General features: G+C 40.6%; 1 protein-coding gene across 1 annotated transcript in view; it reads left to right on the top strand.

Moving 5' to 3' along the window:
• Window positions 1-17,697, top strand: part of SLC26A7 (solute carrier family 26 member 7) — an 87,221-nt gene extending 69,524 nt beyond the window's left edge. Inside the window, exons 11-18 of the mRNA XM_060243517.1 lie at window positions 2,810-2,916; window positions 3,696-3,762; window positions 4,437-4,577; window positions 6,503-6,551; window positions 12,228-12,331; window positions 14,921-14,975; window positions 15,073-15,176; window positions 17,394-17,697. Of these exons, the coding sequence (XP_060099500.1) occupies window positions 2,810-2,916; window positions 3,696-3,762; window positions 4,437-4,577; window positions 6,503-6,551; window positions 12,228-12,331; window positions 14,921-14,975; window positions 15,073-15,176; window positions 17,394-17,429 (663 nt within the window). The 3' untranslated portion in view covers window positions 17,430-17,697. The remainder of the gene's footprint in view (window positions 1-2,809; window positions 2,917-3,695; window positions 3,763-4,436; window positions 4,578-6,502; window positions 6,552-12,227; window positions 12,332-14,920; window positions 14,976-15,072; window positions 15,177-17,393) is intronic.
• The last annotated feature ends 1,526 nt before the right edge of the window (window positions 17,698-19,223 follow it).

Here is a 19,223-nt window from a genome sequence, read left to right as displayed (position 1 = left end):
TCAGTGGAAGAACCATCAAATGTGCATATATACCAAAAACTTGAGCAACAAGTAGAGAGAAATGGTTAAATATTGTTCTTTGTTATGGGCCAAATAGCACATGGAAGCAAAAATGCCACATTGTTTCCCTGTAAAAATTTTCTGTTGACACAGGAGTGTGTGGACCACCCCATATGTATGAAAGTCACCAGTTACCTGTAGCAGATACTAGTTCTGACAATTGTTAAAGCCCTTTGGAGAACCATGTTACAAACAGTGCTGCTGACTCAACAGCTGGCTGGTAGCTACTACAGCTTTGGACATTTCTGAACATGTGAGGGTTTATTCATAAATTTCAAGGTCTGGGTTCTGAACACTGGCTTGGGGACTTTCAATAGAAGAAGGGACTTCCATCCACAGATCACAGCTTTCTCTTCATCTCACTGAAGCCCCAAATGTCAGGGGACCCTTCAGAGAGAGCTTTAGGTGGAGTTGAAGGTCTGACATAGGAGGGAGGAATCAGTAAAAATTATGCCCCCCCTTTCCCATAGAGATTGTCTAAGTTATCCAAGCCATAGTGTTCTCTCGGGAGCTGAGAAAACCTCTGAAGCATGGCATCTATTTCTGCGAAAAGGTCTGCTTTGTATGGGTTATAAAAATCCATGGGTGTCATCTCAAATAGTGGCTTTGTTTTTTGCTGCACAAGATTTTAAAAAGGGATTGTCCTTCCCCTCTCTTCTGTTCTTGCCTTATCCTTGAAATTTGACTCCATTCTTTTCAAAAGGATGTGCTGAGCAAGCTGTTTGCCCAGGCTGCATGCTTCAGTGCTCTTGCAGAGATGAGATTGTAGGTTCAATTTGACTAATTCATTCTGAAGCACATTTTTACTATGATTTATGTAGGAGCTCCTCTGTTCTGAAATAATCAAATCACTTCAGCCAGGTACCAATTAGTCATTTCAGGATAATTTCCATTATTCTGGGTTCAGTACAACCAGTGTGCTAGAGATGGACCCTTGGTCTTCTGATAAAGCAGCTCATTAGGTTTGAGTCCTTCAGGATCTGTTTTGTTCCTGCACAGAAATATATATATATATATTTCCTTGTTTGGATTTAATTTTTGATTCATTGTTCTCAACTTAGTTTGAATTTGGCTTTAGGAAATAGCAAACTGTAGCACAACCCTATGCTTAGAAATAATAAGCGAGAGCTTGAAATTCAGGAATATGAAAAAAGAAGCAACTGAAAGTTTCTGCAGAAATTAAAATAGAACCCATTTTAATTTCAGATTTGTAAAAGGAAATCTTTTATTTTCTTGTTATGCATTTTTTATTTTGATGCTTTAACATTCTGGAGCAAACCACTTGGAGTCTCAGAGATGTCAAAAGGGTGTTGGTCTTCAGCAGTTCCAACCAGCATTGCTTGTGGGTTGTTTGTCTTTTGTGGAGCCAGAATGCCTGCACATAAAACATGTTGTTTTAAAATACAGAGCTTTCCCCTTCTAGAATGATCTTTGTATATGTGCATACTAGACTTTAGGCCAGGGTTCTGGCAATTTTTTTTTGACTTGAAGACTACATCTACATATAAACCTTTAATGGTGGTCCTTAAGTACTCAAGAGCCGATAAATCTGTGTTCATTCATCAGTAATTTCCCATTTGACTGTGTCAATAATGAAAACATATTCAAACTATTCTAGCTTCAGATTGAGCAACTCTCCTCTCCCCCAGGATTCTCTTCCATCATCATCAGTGTAATCTGAGGTGACGTTTCATCATGTTTTCACAGCAGACTTTTTACAGGGTGGTTTCCCATTGCCTTCCCCAGTAATCTACACTTTCCCCCAGCAAGCTGGGTACTCATTTTACTGACCTCGGAAGGATGGAAGGCTGAGTCAACCTTGAGCCAGCTACCTGAACCCAGCTTCTGCTAGGATTGAACTCAAGTCGTGAGCAGAGAGCTCAGACTTCAGTATTGCAGCTTTGCCACTCTGCGCCACAGGGCTATACCTTTCTAAATCAACAATCTCAGACGGGTATAACTCTACACAGTATTGCACTGTTAGTTTTGCCTCACTTTAGGAATTTTTAAAATTCAATGGAAGGGGGATTCTGAAATTTTAGATCATGTAACTACATTTCAGGAAGTATAAAGGCTGTCACTGACTGTGACCTTCTCTCAGGGCGTTTTCGCACTGACCTTAATCGGCAGCGACGTCCCTCTTCACCGCGCAGGATCTGCGCGGATTTCGCACCAATTGCTGCGGAGCACCCGGAAGAGCCGCAAAGTCCCGCAGCTTTTGCGGCGCAAATGGAAACCGGTTTTTGGCGGTTTCCATTTGCGCCGCAAAAGCCACGGGACTTTGCGGCTCTTCCGGGTGCTCCACAGCAATTGGTGCGAAATCCGCGCAGATCCTGCGCGGTGAAGAGGGATGTCGCTGCCAATTAAGGTCAGTGCGAAAACGCCCTCAGTCTTTCAGCATATTATGGAAAAGCAGCACAACTCAAGGTCTGGAGTAAAAGCTTGCAGTGGTCATCTAGGCCAGTTTTAGCTTGATTATTTAGTGCCCTGTTATATCTTTGCTGGTGGGGTAGGAGATAATGTGTATGCTTTACTCCTGACCATTCTGATTGAATCTGAGTTTTTGTGTTGGAATCCACCCTGAGCCCGTTCATGGAAAAAGGTAGAATATAAGTCCACAATAAAATAAAATAAAATAAAAACATGCATGTGTTAAAAATGGTAATGCTGATGATATGGATCATAGGATCATGAATAGAGATTTTTTAAAAACTAATTGTGTGGGGGGTGGTTCTTTTGTTTCCGACAGAGCATCTGGGTTAGCACTTACGTGTTTACAATCTGCTTTGCTGCCAATGTCGGATTGTTATACGGTGTCATCTGCACTATCCTGATTGTGGTTTTCCGGTTTCCAAGGTGAGGCATTTGAAACTAGCTTTGGCAGCAAATGATTTTATACTTAGGTGATTTGCTGTATTGTTTTTGGGCTTTTATTATTTTTTTAAAGAGAGCTATGTGAGAGAGAAGGCCAAGAGGGTGAGTTGCTGCAGCTCCTTAGCAGAAGAAGAAGCAGTGGCCAAGGAAGTGAGGTGTCCTTGGGCAGCCAAATATCTTCAGCCAGCTCCACCCATGCAGTTTGCACAGTATAGTTCCCAACTCCAGGAGGGGTCTTGGGAATCTTCCAGAATTACAACTGATTTCCAGACTACAAAGATCAGTTTCCCTGGAGAAAATGGCTGTGTTGGACAATGGACTCTATGGAGTTATACCACACTGATACTCTTGCTCTCCTCAGGCCGCTCCCTAAAATTTTCAGGAATTCCCCCACTGTGAGTTGGCAACCACCCTGTTGATGTGTGTGGAGTACATTTTAGGGGAAGTACTTACCTTTTCAAGTGCATTCTGTGCACTTGTTTGCATGCAGCAGCGCCAGATCAGGAGCTGTAATGTGAGCCTCTTTTACACTTCAATTCAAGGGTAAATGTTTTATAGTTAACAATGAGTTAATAATGAGAACTTCCCCAGGTGGGGGGACATTCTATTTCCAATGTACACATAAACCCATACTAAAGAAGCTTCACCTCCTGTCATTGGATAAGCATTCTGGAACATAGGGGTAGTGTGGATGCATTGTTATTGTATTTGCTATTATTGTATCTGCTGTTCTATTAGCCGCTTTCATGTGTCTATTCTAGAGCAACAACACTAAGTTTGAAACAGATGAAAGAAGCGGAATGCAGGTTCAAGCCAGAAGCAGATTCTGTAAGCTTAATATTTCTGTGTTCCGTGATATAAAAAAACCCTTAATTTCAGCTTGAGGAGATGTCCTGTTCATCTCTCCATCTTCTTTTGTCCTTTGTGTATACATGAGAATTGTGGGGGGTGGGGGCATGGCTCAGTGCTGGAGCATCTCCCTGCATGCAGAAAGTCCTGGGTTCAATTTCCTGGCATCTCCAGTCAAAAGGATCAGGTAATGTGAAAGACTTCTGCATTAAAGTAGACAATGCTGACCTTGACATATCAATGGTGTATGTTGGTTTCAAGTGTCCAGTTGTGCCCTCCAGAGCATTTATATAAGCTAACACTATGAAATGCATAAGAGAGGGTCTGACAACTCTCATCTTACCCAGTGGGAGTCCCATTTATTTGCCAGTGCTGGGCACAAAGATGAAATCCCTTAGGCATTCAGAGCCATTTCATGCAGTATGATGTAGTTGGGATGGAAATATTTGGGAGCATCCAGAGCCCCAATCAAAGCTTGCTGTGGCCTGCATAGCAACAAATGAATCCTTCCTCCCACATGACTCTGTGAAATGAGCTGGCTCAGTCTCTGAAATGAGACCGGGTGCCACAGGATTATGGTGATTTTGTGGAGAGTGCTATGTTTGGTTGTTTAAAAAAGCATTATCGTTTTTGTTTTGTTTTTTATCCCAAAGGAGTCTTCACAATTGGTAAAAATAGTGTCAGTGAACAACCCACTAGTCTTTCTGAATGCTAAGAAATTCCATGCTGACTTATTAGAAATAATCTGGAAGGAGAGCGCAGGGACCCAACAGTTACCTGAAGATACAAACAAGGTACAGCATATTTAATGATAGGGTGATCATTATTTGCCTGTGTTGTTGTAGAATTTCATAACACTGCATCATGGGATAAAGAGGAAATAGTATTTCCAAGTTTACGGTAGAGTGATTTTGTTATCTTGTTGGGAAGAGGCTTAGGGGTGGAGAACACATACTCTGTAAATTAAATCTTAAATCTGATCTCTGTTGTTATCTCTTTAGGAAATGCTTCTGTAAGACTCTTGAGATGTAGGATTTAAGACCTCCTACAGGAAATAAGGATTGACAGTATGTTAGAAGAGGCCATCTAGTCTAGCCTCTGTTGCTCAATGCAGAAAATCTAAACCTAGAGCTAGACAATTATGATTCCAGAGACTGTGCTATCGCCTTTGTGGATGAATACTATTTTGGGCCTGTTATTACTTTTCTGTGTGTGCCTACTTGCTTTCTATTTGCTCAACCTGTTGCATTTCCAGATAAATTGATCCTACAGAAACTTCATACATTTTCATCTTTCTCTTCCCTTCAAGGAAACTGATTCTGTAAATTGCTATGAAACTTCTGTTTCCCTTCTGCTTAGCAACATTATGTGATCTGGCAAAACCTTCAAGAACACAAAATCCACTGATGTAGTGGCAGCATCTTTCTACTGATTTTGGTTAGAGTTGGTTAAGGAATCAAGAGTTTGACTTGATGGGATGGCTGATCATCCATCACTCCACACAAAGTCCTTGATTATATGATTTTTCAGCCCTTTTGGAGATCAGCCTTTGAGACTATGGAATTGGTCCAGATTAACAACCTTGGTCCACAGACTTAAGAAAACAGATACCAATTTTGAGCCAGGAGTCTGGATGCCAGTGATCAGAACCAGGACACAAAATGAGCCTGCAAACAAATCCAAGTAGCTCTGATACTGTACGCTCACAGAGAGTTGACAGAAGCAGAAAAAATACACAACTGATCAGGATTCTTGATGGCCAGTAGGGGTGATCAGTGCAGAGACAAAGATGATCATGAGACAAGCTGACCAGTGGCCTTTAATGTCCTAGATAATTTGACTGTCTGATAGGTTGTTGCACTTTTATATCATGCTGTTCTACTGTGGTAGGAGTGTTCAAGGGAGTACCAAAAGAAGAAACTGGGGCAAAAGTGAACTCATTTCTGTTCCAGTAGCAATGTTCACCCTCACTTTATTCTGTTTCTTTGACCAGACAATATTTTTTTGTTTCTGGGAGTTTAACAATTTTTTGATCAGGATGAAAAATAACTCTTCCCCTTTTATCTCTGTCATAAGTAGTTGTTTTAAAAACCATATGATTATTGATGCTTTTCTTTTTAAAATTTTAACAATGAATAGTCAAAAATGAGGTACTAATTTAAGTGCTGCAGCTAAAACATTTCTTGATGTTAAAAAAGAAAAGAAATAATCCCAGAGTGAATATGATATAACTTCTAAAGAAGATCTTATTATTCACCTATATTTCCTACCCACAGGATGACTGAGGCATTACCCTGGCTTGAAAGACACACCCAGGTTTCCCTCCTGAGAAAACGAACCACTGTTTTAGAGGAAACAGTTGCATTGAGCTGGATGTATTGGAACCTGGTCCTCCAGTTATTATTTGCTGTAAAAAATATGCCCAATGATGAGAAGCCAGGGTAGTGCAGTGGTTAGAGAGTAGGATCTGGATGCCCCATGGTTCAAATCTCAATTCAGCCAAGAAGTTCATAGGGTGACCTTGGAGCAGGCACTTTCTGTCAGCATATGCAACATTACAGGAATGATGTAAGGATAAAATGAGGAGAGGGGGCAGTTTGATCACCCTGAAGCATTTGGGAGAAGGGCAAGATGAACAGATGGATGGATAGATAGGGAGATTGTAGATTAGGGCATAGGTTGTAATTAGGTAACACCCATTATTTTGCTTTTGTTTCAGTGTGAACAGAACACATTGCTCAATCCATTACCCAATGGAAATTGTCATGGTGAGTGTACTGCTTAAGATACCAATACACGTTTTATTTTGTTTTTTTCTATTCATATATATTAAAAACATATTTGTTAACAATAAAATATAGATGGTATCATGAAATCTTGTTCAAAAAACCAACCCCCCCCCCCCACTTTTAACTACATAATCTGGGAGAGGGGGAGTTCTCTCTATCCACTTTCTCTACCACATGAATTATTCTTAAAAAATCTTCTAAAAAGACATCAGATCCCCTCTCTATTATCTTTTTCAAAATTGAAAAGTCTCAGATTCTTTAGCCCTTCCATACAGGAAATGTGCTTCCCCCCTTCATCTTCTTGGTTACCCTATAGGTTGCATCCCACCTATCCCCTAGCTCTGCAATATCTTTTTGTGGATATGGCAATCAGAACTGCACACAGTATTCCAAATGAGGTTGCACCACAATGCTATACATAACCATTGCCCCATTGGCCATTTCCTCCCCGCAATGACTTTCCTGATCATTCCCAGCATGAAGTTTGCTGCCACATGCTGAGTCTACAGTTTCATTGCATCCAGATTGACTTTCAGTGTATGCAGATGTGAGCAGGGCTGGCTACAAGTTTGAGAGGATTCAGGTAAGATTCCTTCCTGTGTCCCAACTGCATCAGACATGCCTCTTGGTTAAAGAGCCAGCATGGCTAACCTGAGCTAACCTGAGCACAAAAGAGCCAGCATGGCTAACCTGAGCACAAAAGCTGTGCCAGAGTGTAGTGGCAGTCTCCTGTCCCTAGTGGGAAGGACAGAGCTGGGAATCATACATATGCAGATTAACTCTAGGACACAATTCTTTATCCTTGTTATTTAAGCCTTTATACAAACACCACATTGCCTGAAGTTTATATATTTAAAATAATTTTCTTTCTTTCTTTTTTTTTTCTTTTTTAGCAAGCTAGGAAAAAAAGGTTAAATGACCAAATTAAAATACAAAACAGAGAACTTCAGAATTTTTACATATATTGGATTTGTGTTCTTAACTAACTTTGCAAACATGTAGAAGCAGGCAGAAGCAGTCTGGATTCCTTGTAAAACCAGGGCTGCCTAGAGCTACCATCTGGGCACCCCCCCTCCCATTATGATCCTGATCCAAACCCAATATGATAACCAAGGAAACCAATTGCTTGGCTTGCTGTTACCATTAATCTATAATAATAAAAGAACTTGCCTGTTAGTCCACATTTGTTTATTTCTTCATTTACTTTTATATCCCACTTTTCTCCCCAATGGGAACCCAAAGCAGCTTCCATCATTCTCCTCTCCTCCATTTCGTCCTCACCACAATCCTGTGAGGTAGGTTAGGCTGAGAGTGTGCGATGGGCCCAAGGTTGCCTGGCTAGCTGCTGTGGTAGAATGAGGATTTGAACCTGGATTTCCCAGATGCTAGTCTGGCACTTTAACCATTACACCACACTTGCAGGCATAAGTCATCAGAGTTAGGAGACTCAAAACTGGCCACTAGCTTCAGGATGATTGTGGTCAAAATTGAAAGGCACAGGATCCTGACCCAGGTGAGACAAGCCACTGCCACACTGTGCTAACTCAGAAAATAATGTTTCACTCTGTGAAAACAACTAACCCCAGTATGATTACAGAAATGAAAGGAACTGGAACACCCTGAACCAGGTCATCTTCATGACAGACAACATGTAATAAGGGAGCTTTTAAGTAACTTGTCATGTATCTCTAATACTCAGATCCCCAACCCAGCATGGAAGGTTGCTGGCCTATCTTGCAAGGCTGTTGTGAGAATAAAATGGAGAACAATGCAGCTTTGAGTCTCCATTGACAAGACAGGATAGGAGAACAATGCAGTTTGGGTCTCATTGGAGAGAAAGACTGGCTACAGTATTTATTATAAATATATTTTTTAATTTTTTTAAAAAAATTATCGTAAAGCAAAGTAGCCTTCACAAAGAGCTATTAGATCTTCCACCAGCACAATAATGATTAACAATCCAGTGCCTGGACTGGGAGCTGCCTTCTGTCCCACATGTATAATCACTAAAACAGGTTAATGTTCCATTACCATGCATGTAAGGTGTAAAGGAGGAGTGGGAAAGCATCCTTTTGCTACTTTGTTAGATCATGAGGAAATATTAACTCTCCCCCCACCTCTGTTCATAATATTAACAAAGGTTCCTACTGTACTACCAAGTACATTCTGTTGTCAAGAAGAATAGGGATGAGAAGGTCTTGAAATGAAGAAGTGAAAATAAAAGGGGGGGAGGGGAGACACGGAAAAATTAAGTGGAGGCAGATAGAAATTAATGAGAAAAGTATGGAAAAGAGAGGGAGAAATTAAGGGTAAAAGAGGGAAAGGATGTTTTGTTTTATTTTTTTTAAAAAAAATCTTGCTGCAACACCCCAACTGCTGCTTTGCAAGATCTGGCTGAGCTGGGTGCAAAGAAAGGAGGAGAGAAAGGCTAAACTACAAAATGACCTTGGTTAGCAGGCTTCAGGCCAACAGTTAGTGTAAAAAAGATAAAGGTAATCCCCTGTGCAAACACCAGTGGTTTCTGACTCTGGGGTGACGTCACATCACGACGTATTCGTGGCAGACTTTTTTACACGGTGGTTTGCCATTGCCTTCCCCAGTCATCTACACTTTCCCCCCAGCAAGCTGGGTACTCATTTTACTGACCTAGAAAGGATGGAAGGCTGAGTCAACCTTGAGCCAGCTACCTGAACCCAATTTCCACCGGGATCGAGCTCAGGTTGTGAGCAGAGAGCTCGGACTGCAGTACTGCAGCTTTACCACTCTGCACCATGGGGTTCCTATAAATTAGTGTAGCAGCCATCAAATGGGGTTGCATGTCTTGCTCCATTGCTGGATTACTTGATGGGTTTAGCTTGATCTGTTATGCAAGTCTGCTTCCATCTTGGAGAAAGGGCCTACTGGCCGCAGCCAGAACTACATTAAAAATAAACAGAAAGATGTTTGGGTGGATGCAGCGTGACACTAGCTTCAAAGGCCCTCCAGCTGACTTAGGGTCCCAGAATCCACCCCCCCCCTCAGTTCCCCTCTGTTGGCAGCCCTGTGTAAAGCTGTTAGCAAAGGTATGGAAACAGGTTGCAGAAGAGATACTGTATGAAGCAAGGGCACAACTAGCATGGGTTGCTTCAAGAGATGCAACTGGAACACAGGCTGTTTCAGGGGAAGGAAAATGCTTTAAAGGGATGGACTCTTGATGCGAGCCTAGATGCACCTAGGTAAGCAGGGCAACTGCTATAGTATGCTCAGAACAACTGGTAGGCAAAAAGAAGACATTGACTCCCATACTCAAAGATAGGGTTTGCAAACAGTTGTTTACTCTAAATGACTGAAAACCCCATTAAATATTGTGAGGCTGTGTAAGAAACCTTAGAGGCATTGAAATGTCAACTATTATTTTTATATTTTTTGTTTCATTAAATCAATAACTAGATGGAAGAATAAATATGAGGGGGAACTATTCAGAGCTTTTGATGTCCTCTTCTATAATTGTTGATATTTTATTATCTCTATGTGGCAAAGATTTTCCTTTTCTCTTGGATTTTTTTTTTTTTGTATTGGCTGTCAAGAGGATTGTGCTAAAACCTAGCCTTCCTTTTAAGTCTATTCTTAGTCACCACTGGATTGGAAGTTACTTTCTGTGATATTTTTCTTTTCTTTTTTTGTCCCCTTATTTATGGTTATGTGTTAAGTAAGCCAATAAATCTCTGGAGCCACAATCTCAAAAGGTGGTGGATTTTTGACTACATCTTGAGAAGGATTAATGCCGATAAAAAGCCACATAGGAATGGCTCCAAAGTCTTTTGGAGAATTTCAAATCTCTTTATAGTCTTTGTCAAAAGTATTTAGTTTGAACCATTCTATTTTTCATTTCCACACTTTTATTCAGTACTTTATAGTTTCTAATAGCTAAAATGTATGTCCTTCAGTCTGACCTTTAGTTCTAAAAAATGGCTCTGGGCCAATGACTCATTTTACCTGTACCTTTCCCCCAGGGTTTGTCAGAAACAGCCAATACACTCATCTGGAATTCCACAAGTAGGATTGCCAGCTCCAGGTTGGGAAATGCCTGGAGATTTGAGGGATGGAGTCTGAGGATAGTGGGGTTTGGGGAGGAAAGAGATTTCAGTGTGGGCATAATGCCATAGAGTCCACCTTCCAAAGTGGCCATTTTCTCCAGGTGAACTATTCCTTGTCATCTGGAGATCAGTTGTAATAGCAGGAGATCTTCAATCTCCACCTGGAGGTTGGCAACCCTATGACCATGAATGAGGTCTTCTTAGTGCAGTAGAGAGCCAATTCTACAACCAAACTACTTTCTTCAAGTTCAACAATTGGCATTCTCCTTAAAGATACTTAGAAAATGTAAAAATCAAAAGATGGTATTTTTAAATAACACAGAAAACCCATTACTTTACAATTCCGTCTGTTCACTGAAGAATATTAGTGTTCTAGATTCATTACTAAATAACAAACAATTACATTTACTATTGAAACTTTTCTGTGAAAGTGCATTTTTGGACTACTTCAGTAGGAATGCCAAGGATGGTGGACCCTCTGCATATTGCAGAGGATTAGAGTTCATGTGTTATGCACTAGGCCTCAACATCAATTACCGTCTGCTTCATGTTAGCTAAGAATGTAGCCTAAAACATATTTGACATTCTTCTTTGGGTGCGCTTTTCAAGATAACACCAGTAATAATGAGCAATGATTGTGCTGAAAATAGAAAGGGGTGTGTTCGTGTTTTAGAACCAGAAAGGGCTGCCAGGTCCCTTGCTATAGTGGGGAGACCTCCAAGCAGCACCCCCAGACCACATCACCATTTGGAAGATTGGCAGGGAAGAAATAAGCTGGAAACTGGCATCAGCAAGATTCTCTAGGATTCAGTGGAAACTCTATGGCAAAACCATGAATTATACATCATCACTTCAGTTGTGTGATGTCACTTTTGGGTGCTCCCAGAAGTTGTTACCAAGATATAAAATGAGGCTTGGGGCGGGGGAGATAAAGGTTTTTTTCAAGGTTTCCCCACCCCACCCCACCCCAGTAGATGTTTGCCAAGTCTATTTGTAAATCCATTGAGGAAATCCTTGTACTTTGGTGGTGGACAAATGATCTTTCAAATTCTCTCAGTGACAAATCCAAATAAGTTTCCAAGATGCCTCAAGATTTTACTGAACATAGTTTGAAAAGAAAGGAGTCTGGGTGATGGGAGATGGAGGATGCTGTTGGATGGCTGTGTGATGTCACTTTCAGGAAAAACTCTGAAGTGATGTCTCACCTGTCTAGAAATTTCTAGGAATGCTAAAAGTGTAGAGTTCCCAGCAATTCCTAGAGTAGACTGATGCAACTTCTGGATTTCTCCTGGAAGCGATGTCATGCTGTTGTCTGACAGTGATTTTTTTTTTTAGATTGGGTTTCTCCTGCCAGCTGTTGGAGCAGTGGTGGGAAATAAGAGCAAGGGATGGAGGATTTCTTGCCCTTGGCAGAAAACAAGCAGCCCTAGAAATATAGCAGGGCTTGAAGAAAAGATTTTTTTTGTTGTTGCTGATAACCCAAAACAAGTTTGGTCATATCAAAATATGGAAACTATCTGAAGATCTCAGAAACATGTCTTGCTTTACCGAGAACAACCTTTTTTTACCAATCATATAGGTGAGCCTTCAGAGCAGCAGCTTCCCAGTGAAAGGCACAGCCTAATATTAGACTGTGGCGGCCTGACTTTCTTTGACTACACTGGCCTCTCTGTACTCACTCAGGTATTTATGATCTCTTCATGTGTTTTTGTCCACTTAGATGTGATACTTGAGCGATTCTACTCACACAGTATGTTCCAAAGAGCATCTATTGGCATAGCCCATTATTTATTTCATCAGTTTTATTAAGCCATTATTAGGGATAGATGAATGTTTCGTTGGGAACTGTTACTCTTGTTTAGTATGTTAATCTACAACACATCCCCACTTCAAAATACACAAAATGGGCATAAAATCTTTGAAGGTTCCATAACGTTTTCTTATAAATAGAGAATGTGCATGTTTGTCATGTGATGTCTGCAGCATAAAGTGATAATCTGTATGTGTGAAGTAGCCACCAGAGGTCAAGCACCATCAAAAGAATTTTCCTATTGTTTCGTGTTGCTTCAAACTTGGTATTTTTATCTGAGATATCTGAGGGTCATCATCACCTGCTTTCATCTGATGCAGACGTATGTGGTAATATGGTCTTAGCCTGTCCATAGCATACATCCAGTTTCCTTCCTTCAAAGCCCCACATTCAGTTTCTAGCCCTCTCTTCTACTTCTTCCTCTGTTTAAGGACCAGTGTTAGAGTCTTAGAATGAGACCCAAGTTCAAATCTTCACACAACCATGAAGCTTACTGCAGGGGTCCCCAACCACCAGTCCATGGACTGGTCCCAGTCCATGGATTGCTAGCAACAGGGCTGCGGAGTGACACCACACCACCTCTTTCATCCACCCAGGTCCCGGGGTGACAGAAAGGGCAGAGCTGCTGTGAACTTAGCCTACCCCTCATTTATCGCCCCCCACTGATCAGCTGATTGGTGGGGGTCTTTAAATGGGAATGGGAGGTAGATTGGTCTTCTGCCACCTGGCCATTTAGCAGGAAGGTGGCAGAAATAGCCCCAGTCTTCCCCCCATTTAAAGACTCCCATGGAGGGCAGGGATGAGACATGGGTGGGGGGAAAACAGCCTGTGGTGGCAAAACCCCCAATACCATCCCCCCCACCATCTTGAGCTACCTCGCAGGGTTGTTGTAAGGATAAAATGGAGAAGGGAAAATGGGTGGAACATCCTTGGAAGAAGGCCAGGATAAAAAGCCATGATAGAATAGAGAGGGTTTTTGCCCTCCTGACCAAGTATGGTTAGCTGCTCTCTTCCCTTAGCTTTTCCAAACTCCCTTTTCCAAAAGTATGGTCCATTCAAATGTATTAGCAGTCCTCCTGTGATACCACTTGATGCTTAAACCTAATAAGTCAAACATTCACATATTATTAGCACTGTAAGAAGATGCGTGAGTTGGTCAGAAGATATTTAAAGAAGCAGATTTGCTGAAGAGCACAGGACACACATTTAGATAAATATTCATGCCACCTGCTTCCTTCAAGTCAGAAACTCTATTTTTTTGCACTGCTTTTATGCAGACACTTGTTGAGTATAATGTGAATGATTTACCAGGCAAGATCTGAAAGAGGCAGGACTTTTCCTAAAGCAGAGTTTGGCAGCTTCTCTGAGAGGCTTTAGTATTTCCTGACAGGTCCAAAAAGAGGATGGTCAGTCTCCTCATGCACCATCTTTGTGATTTTCAAGTTAACTCCCACCCTGGAGAGAAATGAAAGAGTTTTAGATGCATCATGCTATAGCCATGAAAAAAGTTTAACCATAAGCCTGTGGAATTGAAAATGCAAGAGGGTTGTTTACTATTTTTTTTTAAAAAAAGTTTCTCCCTTAGCTGGTATTTATCAGAGAAAAGCCATGCACTCCCTGATGGAGATGTTCATAGTGGAGTAGAGAGACTTCATATGCTGAAATCTAGTGGTTAGCATGCTCCATGCAAGAATTTTGGAAGCCTTGACCTCAGATTGTCATCCACCGTTTAGGAAATTCATATTGTACATTAGCAATAAACAATGTATGTACATTTCAAGCCAATACCACTGACTGTACTGTGGCCAATGTATGGTTAATATTTGCTCTATACAACACTTTTAGCAAAACCTGATTTTAATCCTTGCATGCAAACAAACATTAGCCCGTTAGTATTAGCCCATTTTTTCCCAATAGAGGTGGCAGCCTCTCATATGGTATTTGTGCCTTGTTTTGGTATTGATCAGATAGACTGCAGAAGAAAAATCAAAGTTACATCCTATCTCATGTGTATTATCAGATCGAAGTGAGCACATAACAGTTTAGCACAGTCCAACACTTTCAATGTGGCATTATTAGTCTCAGGATGCTACAAGACTATAATAGGTTTAGGGAGTGGGATGTTTATATTATGGAACAGCTCTCTCTAGTGGTCATATTCAGTATAGCATGGATATAAATATTTTTTTTTTTAAAAAAAATTCTTATGGGTTTTAGCCTTTGAATGTGTATTAATTGCAAGTAGAAACTGCCGCTTTCCTAATGCAGTGAAAGGAGGGGTAATGTGCCTTGCTAATTTCCATATGTATATTCATGTGTAGTACATCTGAGAGGATTAATTTAAAAGCCACCAGATATTAAAACCCAATTATGGGGAGTAGTGGATGGGAGAGGCAATGTTTTCATTTCAATTTGATACTATGCCCTCTTTGATAAGATGTTTAATATTTACACTCTTTTAGATCTGCATGGATTCTAAAAAAAGAAATATTGATGTTTTACTAGCAAACTGCAAAGGCAAGTATTGGTTTGCTGCATATATAAATTTAACAACTGGTGCTTTTTGGTGTGCTGGAAAAAAGTCTAAACATTCACATGTCATGCCTTGTTACAGCTTCGTTGATAAAGGCAATGAAGCTCAGTGGAAAACTGGAATCTGAAAGCCCTGTCTTCTTTGAGTCCCTTTCTTCAGCTGTTGGTGCTGTTCAACTACGCAGGGTGAGTTTAACCATATAAAGAGAGAAGAACCGCCATTATTTTCTTCTGGGGTCATAATGGCCAGCCAAATGCCTCTGGGAAATTCAAAGATGTGCCATGGCTAACCTTTGCTCATTCTCAGCATCCAGTAGTCAAGAGCTGTACAGTGTGATATTTCTGCCTCTTGTGGTTTGTCGCCACTGATAGTATTCTTTTTTTTAAAAAAAACCCTCTGACAGAAGTGTCCTTCAAAACTGCAGCATAGAGGTGCATGACTGTATTATAGGCTCTGTGATAAAGTACTTCCTTTTTGTTTCTCTTACCTGGTAATTTCTTTGGATGTCCTGAGAACTTCCATATTGAGGGAGGTGTCACTCTTTTCCGATTTGCACTGGCCAGGAGACTCTAAACCTATATCAGGCCTCCTCCAGCCCCCCAGTGATTGTCCTTTTCCTAAGTCAAACAGGTCCACAGGACCCTGGCATATGCAGAATCCATGTGACTATACATGCGGTATCTGGAAACAAAGGCACCCTGCACATCTGGACTTATGGGTAGCTGGAGTCAGTGGTGGCCAGTGAGGGTCACCTGCTGCAGCCGTGGTTCTCTCTGCCATCCCCTCTGCTTCCTGCTGCACTCACTGGAGGCTCCATACAGCTGCAACTGTTCTTAAATCAAATGCTCAGAGGCAGCATATGGAGTTTGGCTTTCCATTGTTTTATGCATGACTACAGAGTTGGCCAGAACCCAAGACAGAATCCCCTCCAAGACAGATTAAAGTCAAAATAGTCAATGGGCTGTTGTTTTCTGTTCCTTTCTCCCTGCTATTTCCATGAACAGCCACATTTGGTAATTCAATTAGAAAAGGCTTCCTCCTTCTTTCCCACCCAAATTGCTCTAGGCTGATTGACTGAACTAAGGAAAGCTGGGGGTATTAGTTGCAGAGAGGAGGAAATACAGTCATTTAGCTGTTTGAAACACATGCACTGTTTGATTAGTTCTTTACAGACTTGGGTCTTTTTGAACAACCAGGGTGTTGTTGTTGTTGTTTTTGGCCTTAACTTTTATAGTCACCACATGGTTTCAAGAGTCCCACATGTTATGAATCTGCCTGCCTTCTGACTTCAGGCAGTGAAAGGCTCATAGCTTAGTCCAAAGTGAGGTGGCCATGGAATCTTTGGGCCATCTCAGACAGCCTGTTTCCATGGACTTCTTTTCATGTGGATTTGGCAGAAATAATTACTCTTAGAGACAAATGAGTTTCATAAATCTTCATTTAGCAGCACAGGAAAAAATCCACATAAGATCATCAGGAGACCTGCTGGACCTGTGTTACAGCATCCTGATTCAACTCAATGGCTGACCAGTTGCATTAGAGGGCCAACCAGCAGGGTTCAGAGGCCTGATTTTGCCTCCTAGCACTGGTATTCCGAGGCCTCCTGCTTTTGAATAGAAAGGTTCTTTTGTGGCCAGTTGCCTTTGATGGACCTCTCCTCCATGAACCTATCAAATTCCCTTTCAAAGCCATCTATCCCAGGAGACATCACTATGGGTGCTTTCACACACACTAAATAATGCACTTTTAATCTACTTTCAATGCACTTTGCAACTTAATTTTACTGTGTGAAATGGTAAGATCCACTTGCAAATGGTTGCTGAAGTAGATTGAAACTGCATTATTTAGCATGTGTGAAAGTGCCCTGCCTCTATTAGCAGTGAATTCCACAATTTAGTCATTGACTAAAGTACTTCTTTTTGTCCAGGTTGTAGCAGTCTCTTTCCATTCTAGACACATAGCACAGCAGTGAACAGTAACCCATCAAGTCTACATCTCTGCCCCCCATAAATTATTTCATGCAAGATTGCAATATACTATTAGCAGAATCTCAGTCATAAAAGGAGCCAGTAGATCTATGTTAGAACATGATCCCAGGTTCAGTCCTGGCACTTCCGGATAAAAGACCTCAGGTAGCAAAGTCTTGGACAGATGTCCTTCTAATAACATGGAGAGATGTTGGCAGAATCAGAGTAGACTGCATTGGGCTAGATTCTGATGCTGTGAACTCTATACTAGCTTCATATGTTCATAATCCTGAATGACTAGGCCTGTTGTTTGTAGAGACAAGATATGTTTTCCAGGTTAAGCGGATTATTGCTGGCCCATATGTTAATGTAGATACTCTGTAAATTATATTTTTTTAAATATATATATGAAGTGTCTTTGTCTTTCAAATTTAGAATGTATGCAAGCTTAATGACTACAGTGAGGTCTGATGCTAGCCAGATGTGTAGATCGAGCTGCTCACCTCCAGAAGGAACAACAACACAGTGTTCCCTGGATCTTTAAGCACAAGATTGGTTGGTGATGCCAGGTATTCATCAAACTCAGTGCCAACAGAGTTTATTGGTGCGTAGTTCCTGAAGGTTTCCCTCAGAATTACCACAAGTGACTTTTTTCATAACCTGAATTGTTCTTCAGCGGCTATATATTTTGTATGCATTTATATATATTTTTTGAAAATAGAAACAATTAAGGATGTTACTTCATTACCTTGATGTATATTCTTTTAGCTCTGTTCTGTTGTAACTTAGTGTGAAAGAATGGAGAAGTACAGAATTTTGTTCTACAGCTGATGGTATCTGATCCCAACTGATGGTATCTGATCCCAACTGATGGTATCTGAACATACAAACATTGGTGTAAGATCAGTTTTTCTCAAACACCTATAAGTGCACAGTGGCAAAATCATGCTGTGCTCTACAATCATAGAGTGCTGATACTATCACTCTCAAAGTCATGGCATTCACTGATTGTTTCAGTTATCCACTTGTCTTATGCATATTTTCTTATGATTTTATAGTGTTTTATTTTTGTTGTTGTTTCCAATAACCATCACCATGTGCTACAATCTCAGTTGTAGAAGCAGTTTTAGCATTTGATGCTAAGATTCTCTAGTTGGACCTTTGCTCACAGACATTTGTTAACTGAGATAGCTCCATTGACTTCCGCAGAATTTTTTTTTACTTACAGTGAGTTCAAATGTTTAATATCTTATTTTGTAGCAGATCTTAAAAGGAAGGCCATGGATTTATAGTAAACTCTGCTATGAAACAATATATTTGCATGAGGGAGGATTCAGTTTCTGTATGTGTGCACAGCTGCAGATATGAGATATGTTGCATGCAAAGAGCAAGGTTTACATAGATGTATGCATAGGAGTTTGATATGGATTTAGAAAGTAGGACCTAGTTTCACCAAGTATGTTCCAGGTTTCTTTATATCATTGCCAAATGATAAAGAGTTGTACAGAGATACTGGGTTGTTCTCATCCAGACCATCACTTGTTAAGCATGAAGAAATAAAGTAATGAATGTAAAATACACACAGCTACATTTCTCCTAGATACTGCCATATTTCAACTAACTGTTATGCATAGTCCAGACAAGAGATGGTCTGGTGAAATCAAGGACATTAATGATTGTATTGCAACTGCCGTACCTTGCTTTGATTACTCCAGTTATTGAATATGGGAAGAAATTTACGTGTCCAGCATACTGAAATGCATTGAAACATCAATATTGACTGCACTGTATTGATGGGGACACACTCAACACAGTCTGTTGAGGTGTAGAGATGTGCAAAACCTGTTACTCTATTTTAATGGCTATTTCTGTCTTCCACTTATCCAGAAAAAAAAATGTTCATTTTTTAAAATTAAACTGACTGAAATCATTGAGACACATCACATTCATATCATCATGTGCAATTTCATATCATGCCACTAATTCAAAAACACAGAGTAGTAGACATAACTGTTGTACATCATTGTCCATCATGATGTACAAGCCAGTTTATTACTGGCTTAATTTATTACTGGCTTAATTGTCCATCATGTTCTGCATTCATTTTTTTTTTATAAATTAATGCAAGTCTGAATGAGCCCATTTCACACACCAATTAATGTGAAACAGCAAATGGATGCAACAGCAAACACGGGACTGGGAGTTGGTATCATGGCGTCTCTGTCAATAAAAAAACAAATATGTTTTCTGCAAATTTTGCTGTGA

Source organism: Heteronotia binoei, chromosome 7 (assembly GCF_032191835.1).
Source record: "Heteronotia binoei isolate CCM8104 ecotype False Entrance Well chromosome 7, APGP_CSIRO_Hbin_v1, whole genome shotgun sequence".
NCBI classification, from domain to species: Eukaryota; Metazoa; Chordata; class Lepidosauria; order Squamata; family Gekkonidae; genus Heteronotia; species Heteronotia binoei.
This window is presented reverse-complemented; position numbering and strand designations above follow the sequence as displayed.